The 8,121-nt window shown below is 40.5% G+C and overlaps 1 protein-coding gene across 1 annotated transcript in view; it reads left to right on the plus strand.

Annotated features, from left to right (window-relative positions):
• The window catches only part of PTPDC1 (protein tyrosine phosphatase domain containing 1), a 16,152-nt gene extending 8,233 nt beyond the window's left edge, over nt 1-7,919 (plus strand). The window contains 8 exon segments of the mRNA XM_008636059.2: nt 1-72; nt 791-871; nt 1,094-1,212; nt 1,984-2,121; nt 2,792-4,002; nt 4,721-4,906; nt 6,435-6,545; nt 7,348-7,919. Coding sequence (XP_008634281.2) covers nt 1-72; nt 791-871; nt 1,094-1,212; nt 1,984-2,121; nt 2,792-4,002; nt 4,721-4,906; nt 6,435-6,545; nt 7,348-7,464 — 2,035 coding nt within the window. The 3' untranslated portion in view covers nt 7,465-7,919.
• The last annotated feature ends 202 nt before the right edge of the window (nt 7,920-8,121 follow it).

An 8,121-nucleotide genomic window follows, 5' to 3' on the forward strand; every position in this document is an offset into this window, starting at 1 on the left:
CGCCTGCAAGTACGAGAACCCGGCGCGCTGGGCCGAGCACGAGCAGGCTGTCAAGGGGCTCTACTCCTCCTGGTGAGCAGCTCAACACAGCAAAATAGCTGGGCTTTTTTTTTTTTTTTTTTAAATCAGCTGCTAAGTGTAAAGCATAATGAGAATTTGATTTGGAATTAGAACTTGACGTAGTGGCTGTTGTACACAGCCCAGGAAAGACAATGAAAGGTTTCTGTTGACTTACACTGAGTTTGGTTCACGTCCAAAAGAATAAATACTTACCAGTCATGAATTATAAAAAAGCTGTTCTGGGCTACTAAGGATTAGGATGCAAATTAATTAAACGTGTTAATAATAGAATTGAAAAGTAAAAGCATTTGCTGCAGATGAAATAATGTGGGCATGTGTTCAGAAGGATGTTCATGTGCAGCAAGAGTCACATGAAATGTATTCTTACGTTCTTACTGTTTTTCCTAACAGCAAATGCTTGAACAGCATTTACAAACCTTGGAGGGACAAACAGGGATCTGGGTCCAGATTTGTATTCAAAGGAATTTTTACTTATGTCCTGGCATTTAAGTAGTTCCAGTAATTGTCTTTTGATAATATTCTACCTGTATCAGTTTAATAAGATTCATCATGAACACTGTGGCATAGTAGAATTTTTAAAAAGTAATTTCTAATTAGTCAGCAAGGTTATTTCTCTCTTTCTTGAATATAATGGTATTCTTATTTTGGAAGACTCATACCCAGGAAATGATTCATGATAACATTATTATCTACTTTTCTAATTTCTCAGGATAACAGATAACATTCTGGCTATGGCTCGACCCTCGACAGAATTAATTGAAAAGTACAACATTATTGAGCAGTTTGAAAGGTAACAAATTTAGTCATTATTTATTGTAAGTATTACTGGTGTAATTCCTGATCCGTTTTCTCTTTCAACATAGATTTGGATTGTTGATAAAGATCCTTTCATTTTAACGCTCTACAGGTAAAGATTTATTCTCCACTAAGAATAAACGTATGTTTCAGAAAATAAGGGATAATGAGATTTTGGCTGCATGTAATACTTTGACTCATCTATTCCTTCCTTAAGATGTGCCATAAAAACCGTAATTAACCTTCAGCGTCCTGGGGAGCACGCGAGCTGTGGGAACCCCCTGGAGCAGGAGAGCGGCTTCACCTACCTTCCTGAGGCTTTCATGGAGGCTGGCAGTAAGTTCCCTCCTGCTGCTGTTCCTCATTAATTATTGAGTTTGGCATTTAAGGATATTTTTACTTGAATTCCTGTGAGTTAAACGCAGCTGTGTAAGAAATATTGCACAAAATGGGATGTAGATGTGAAACCTGGCAAATAAAATAAAGAGCAAGCAACATATTATTGAAGATTGTGTATTATGCAGAGAGAGATGGAGGTTTGTGTTCAGGTGTTTAGAAAAAAGGGCAGGCAACAGTTACATTTTTCTTTTTCTTCTGCATTCACAAATATCTGAACCACGAAGGGTGTGTCAAATTCTGGTACACTCATGTTTTCGTATCTACCCTATAAAAGGTTATTTCATGTGGGGACACTGCTACTGACAGTGGTTTTGTATTTTCATATTATGGTGAAAAAAGAAAGTTCCTCTCCATAGGAAGCAGCTGTTGACTGAAGAAGTGCTTTTATTTCTGAAAAGAAAAAATTACCCTCTTCCTATATATAGCTTGGTAATTTTGCATGAGTCACTGTTTTGTTACACCTTTTACATTCTAGCTAAACTTGAGTTTGACAAATCTTTGCTAGCTTCATGTATCTATCAAATTTCAATAGCAAGCATACACTGAAATGGGAAAATAATCTCTTGCAACCAAGGTCTAGTGAGATTTTAAGCTCCATTATGTAATTTTAGTACTATAATTTCTTATTAGTAATCTCTACTCTGCATATAGAGCTACACATTTCACATTCGGTGTGGCAGAAAATCACTGTCTCTCTTTTTATTTTAGTTTATTTTTATAATTTTGGATGGAAGGATTATGGAGTGGCATCTCTCACGACTATCCTTGACATGGTGAAAGTGATGGCTTTCGCCCTGCAGGAGGGGAGGGTGGCTGTTCACTGCCACGCAGGACTTGGGAGGACAGGTACGTGCCCCATGCAGGAGCAGCACAAGGGTTCCTCTAGAAATTCCAACCCTCTCTGCTTATAAACTGTTCAGAACTGGGCTACATTCTACATCGTTGCAAGATGTACTTCTATAAAATGGTCAAAAGTGCTGAACTACTTTGTCCAAATGTCCTCAATGGCTAGAGGAGATCAGTTTTAGTATATTAAAACCAAAGACCTGTAAGGTTAGAGAAGTTTTTAATCTGTATAATGGTTCCATTACATTCAAATGTGACAGTTGCTTTTGGTGGGGAAAGATTCTCCTGGTACACTTTCATTGTCTAGTATTTATTACACATTCACAAACGTGCCACTCACTGTTGGACAAGGTAGATTTGGTGGAGCACCTAAGATTTAATTTGCTCCTTTCAAGTCCGTTTTGGTTGTGCCCTCCCCATAGAAGCCCCATTGCTCCTGTGTTTGCGAATGGTGGAGCTCCTGGAGAGGCTGTGGTGAGCTCCCACTGCAGTGCAGTGAGAAGGGCTTCACTGTCTGGTGGTTCTGCACATGCAATTACATTTAAGTAACAGCATCATGTAATAAGAGGACACTGTGTCTTCACCTATATTAATTTCTATCCCATATTTCCACTGAGTATTTGTTTTAGTCTGACAGTTCCTCAACTAATCCTGTCTTTGTATTTTCCAGGTGTTCTAATAGCTTGCTACTTAGTTTTTGCCACAAGAATGAGTGCTGACCAAGCAATTCTGTTTGTCAGAGCAAAAAGGCCCAACTCCATCCAGACCCGGGGGCAGTTACTGTGTGTCAGGGAGTTCTCCCAGTTCCTGGTCCCCCTGCGCAATGTCTTCGCCTGCTGCGAGCCCAAGGCGCACGCGGTGACCCTGTCACAGTACCTGACCCGCCAGAGGCACCTGCTCCACGGCTATGAGAGCAGGCACCTCAAACACGTGCCAAAACTCATCCACCTGGTGTGCAAGCTGCTGCTGGACCTGGCTGAAAACAGACAGGTGATAGAGGCAGAGCTGCTGGACATCCCAGACCTCTCAGCTGAGATTGAGAAGACCGTGTCCCAGCTGGCGTCCACGGAGCTCGAGCGGGAGCTGGCCAGGCAGGACAGCGACACGTCGGACTCGTCCCACACCCACTCCTCTGCTCTCGAAAGCCAGGACTGTCCCTTCTCCCTGGGACATGAATGTGACTCTTTTTGTAGAAGAAGGAATGTCGAATGCCTTCAGCCTCTTACTCATCTGAGAAGGCGTCTGAGCTACAGTGAGTCAGATCTCAGGAGAACTGGGTTTCTCTTGGAACAGGATGACACTGTCTGGACAGTGCCTGCTCAGATCTTAGTGAACAACAAACAGAAGGAGAACAGTGGGGAGGAATGTTCTGCCACAGGTGAAGCAAAGCCACAGCTGGAGTTAAACAAAGAAGCATTAGTGCATAACACGTGCACGTTCTGGAGTCAAGAGAAATTCAGTTTGGATGGACGGAAGGATGGCTCCTCACTTTATCACAGAAGGAATTCTACCAAAGAAATACAACGCAGCAGGACCTTTTCCTCAGGCCTCACATCCATCCACAATCCCAAGGAAACCGGGGTGTCGAGGCACAACTTTGCCAACGAGACTGGTCATAGGAAGGACCACAAGACCAATATATATGGCAGAAGAGTCTATCTCTCTGAGGACTCTGACTCCTCTTCTTCCTCTTCCAAAGTGAACTTTTCCATTGGATATGAAAGCCAAGGTAGCAGACATGTGTCAGAGACAATTCCACACATTGTTGTGCAGTCGGAGTTAAGTTTGGAAGCCCGAAGGGTTTTGGCAGCCAAAGCACTTGCAGATATAAATGAATTTCTGGGAGAGGATGAAGTGAAGCAGAAGGTAGAAATGTGGCAGGTAATTTTTAACGCAATTCCATGCTATGGGCTCTGCATATTTCACCTCAGTGAGTTCCTGGAATGGCAAAAATGCCACGTGGAGCTTTGAAATAGCACATTGGGATAGCAGTTTATACGAGGTCCACTAAATGATTGTACTTGTCAGTTATGGGTCAGTTCTTGCACAGGCTGGCAAAATGCACCTGCAAATTCTGGTCTCTAGCAGGAGGGTGGAGGTTCTGGTTATGTTAATTTTCCTGACTGGGGGAAATTGATGGCATTATCTCTGGTTGTAGCGTGGCTGCTGGTGGCACAGAAGTAGTACAGGTTTTAAGGGTTTGAGTTGGTTATCATCAGTGCTTTCTCAGAACTGATCAGAGGATTCATGAGTAAAAGAAAAAGAATTTAGTAGAAACTTAATTGCTTATCCTCAAACCCAAATCCTCTTAGCAACATTTGCTTTGAAGCTGGAGTGCAAAGCTGGTTTACGTATTCTGGTGGAGTATTGGGAGGTTCTCAGCTGCACTGCTTATGTCATCCTTCTGTTTTAAAGAATCACTTGTATTACTGCTGATTAATGTTGATACTCCAGAAAAAAATACAAATTTTTTTGATAACTCCTAAGTGTTTTTTGTTGGAACATAAGCAGCCAAGTACTGCTACAATCAAAGAGAATACTGGCAAAGGTAAATAGATGATGCATTTTCAGATTTGTTTTGGTTTTTTTTTGTTTTAAGAAAGAACTGAATTCTCGAGATGGAGCTTGGGATAAAATCTGCACCGAGAGAGATCCTTTTATCCTCTGCAGCTTGATGTGGTCGTGGATAGAGCAGCTGAAAGAACCTATTATATCCAAAGATGATATTGACATGCTGGCAAAAAATTGCACAGAATCCCAGGATGCACTCTACTTGCTGAGAAAGGTACATATTGGATCTGACAATTCATTCTTTAACTTTAGGCAAGGGAATTGCACTTGAAAAAAGCCACTTCAATCTCTTGCAAAATCAGAATGAGAATTCATTCTGTATCGAATTGTATAAGTTGTCACTCAATGCTATGTTGTCACAATCAATACCACAGCAATGCATATGACAAGAAAAATACCAGACAGAGCCTTGGAACACCACTCAGCAGCAGCTCAACTGCAGCACATTTCCCTGCACATCCTGCAGCTGGAGATCTGGAGGCAAAGATGAGAAACCTTTGTGACTCCGTGGTGGCTTTTGTTATGTCCCACCTGGCAGCTGCACTTCATGGTTGTCCCATTTGCTGTGCAAACATCTCAACCTGGCAGCTGTGGGAGAGCTGGGGCAAGGAATAGGACGAATTTGCTAATTCAGAGAATCAGAAGCCAGGCCTAATTCTTACAGAAGTCAGAACTGTGGCCACCTGTATTCTGAAATCCCTATGCAAACCAGTTACTTTTGATCCCAGTTGTTCAACTGTGCTTTCCCCAAAGGTTAGATACACAGTAGATGAAAAAAATAAATAAAATTCTTCATTCTTGGTCTCTTAATTATACAAATTTCCTAACTCTCTGGGAACTCCTTGTTTCCCAGGTATTTATGAAGAAAATAGAGGCCCCAGACACTCAAAAATACAACTTCTGATTAATAGGTGGTCAGAACTTCATGTGCAGTCTCGATCTTCATGACATGATGTTCAGAATTCCCAAGTTCATCTGAAAACATTATGTTTCTTCCTGAAGTGTTCTTCCACTTAATCAGATTTAACTTTCTTTTCATATTACATAAAAACTGCTTGACACCTGTTATAAATGAATGGGAAAGGAACATTTTTTTAAAAATATCCTTATCCTATATTAATTCAGAATCCCACAATAGCTGTGTTGGCTGGACCTCTGGATATCTTCTAGTCCAAGTGTCTTGCTCAAAACAGAGTTACCTAGAGCAGGCTGCTTGTGTGACACATGCTCCAGCCCCTTAATTAAGCTGGAAAAGAGATGGGAAGGAGCAGCCACAAAGATCTGTTCCTCCCTTTATTCCTCCTTGCAAGCACTGCTCAGGTGTCTCTCTGCCAGCTTCCAGTGGTGACAGAGACTTGGAAGGACAGAAAGAGGTGCAAGATGGGGAAAAGAGCCCTGAACATGCACAGCATTTGGGGCTGAAAAGATCAAATCTCACCTTCCCTATGCCAGTTCACAAGAAGGGTACTGTTCATGGAGGGGATCTTGAAATTCCCAGAAATTCTGAGGAATTCCCACAGCAGTTTGTGGTACTCAGGAGAAGAGTTTTCCCATTGTGACTGATATAATTATGCAGAGGCTCTTTAGGCTGGTGGGAATTCTCCACCAACTCCTGCACCTAAAGGTTTCAGTACAGGAAGGCACAACCTGATGTTCAAACAGCAGTTAACAAAACCTGACTGCTGAAATGCTTTTCATGGAAATATTTTTTCTAATGAGCTGCTGTTCCTTTTACCCACCAGGAACAGTGTCAGACTATCCTTTGTATTTTACACTGTGTAGTGAACCTGCAAGTGCTGCCAGCTGATGTGGAGGAGGCCTTACTTGCTCGTGCTATTAAAGCTTTCACCAAGGCAAGTGATCCTAAATAACTGTCTGTGATATTGTATTTACTTGGTTTAAATCATGAAAGGTGAATCCGTCAGCAGAGGGAGGCCTCTGTGAGAAAGGCCACAGTAATTCCTTCACACTTCACAGTGTGAAGCTTATTTATTTCAGAGTTTACATTTTACAGTAATCACATACATAGAGAGTTGGAAATATTCTCAATAAAATTAAATTCTGTTACTACAGCCTTAATCCTGGAGTCTCATTTTTCTATTTCTGGATCACTGCCAGTTCATGGACATCTTCAAATTAGGGAAAGGGGTGACACTGACTGATCACTGGGAGTAGCTTACCAAAGGCTTTGGTAAATTCTGTACCACATGAAGTCTTTCCATCCAATTAAATCATTTTCTGAAATTATACTGCAAGTCAGTTACATTCCAGGCCTGTACCACAGGATGTGAATAACTAATTTTTGCTTTGGGCTCATTTAATAACAGTGACAGGTGAAGCTATTGCTCAGCTCAGATTTCTTCTCAGATTCAGCCAATGAAATCTGAACTTGAACAGAATGTTCACCATGCTGCTTCCTCATCTTTTGTAAAGCTGCCTGTTAAAACAATCTCTAAATTTCTTCTTCTTCTGGTTTATTTTAATGTCTAGTTAGTATAAAACTGAAAACACTTACCATTAAGCACTCCCTCAAAACCACGTATTTTCTTTGATAAATCTCAAAGCTCTTTTTTTTTTTAATGTTGTGCATCTACTTTGAATTTTGCTGTATGACATCTATTTAACAACTGAACTGAAACTTCTCTCTTTTATTAGACAAGCTTCGATTCTGAGAATGGACCATATGTTTACAACACCTTGAAAACTGTATTTAAACAAGCACTGGAAGAAAAAAGGAAAAGGAATAAAGAAGGAACAGAGAATCCTTCTTGATTTCTACACAGCTCTGGTGAAGCATTAGATGGGCCTACCAAATTATTTTGCATTTTCCAGCTACTGTATTTTGTGCTACCTGGCATGATATACCTAACTTTAGGTAATAGAAGTTATTAACAAATGATTTTATTTTTTTAGAGGGAGTTTTAGTGGCAATTGTTCAATCTACATAGTTTTAAAGAACAGCTCCATGTGACCATTCTCTGTAGCACTTGGTTTCAGGTACTGTGCTTTTATAATGTGAAGGGTTCTTCTGTTCTCAGATGTGTTTATTGATTTAGAAACCTCTGCTACTGGCAAGAAACCTTTTCAAGTGACACGACTGCCATAAGTTCAGTGCCATTATCCACAAAGGTTTAATGGATTGAGTTAATATTTATGTATTACATATGTTTACATTAATGGTATTTGATTTCACTTTGCAGAAAATAAATATTGACTGAACCTGTGAAGCTGCTTTTCCTTCCAGAAATTTTGAAATAAGACAAAAGTAATAATGGACAGATCTTGAGATCTGTTATTGACAGCAGACTATGTTTTCCTTTAGATCTCTTAAATAATTGTAACCAATGCATTTCTAGAAGGTGTTGCAGTAGAGAAATGCACTGTGTTGAGCAGTAGTCATCAAGCCCTAATTTAGACTTTTTTTGGCTA

The sequence above is a fragment of the Corvus brachyrhynchos genome, unplaced genomic scaffold (genome assembly GCF_000691975.1).
Source record: "Corvus brachyrhynchos isolate BGI_N302 unplaced genomic scaffold, ASM69197v1 scaffold266, whole genome shotgun sequence".
Classification (NCBI taxonomy): domain Eukaryota; kingdom Metazoa; phylum Chordata; class Aves; order Passeriformes; family Corvidae; genus Corvus; species Corvus brachyrhynchos.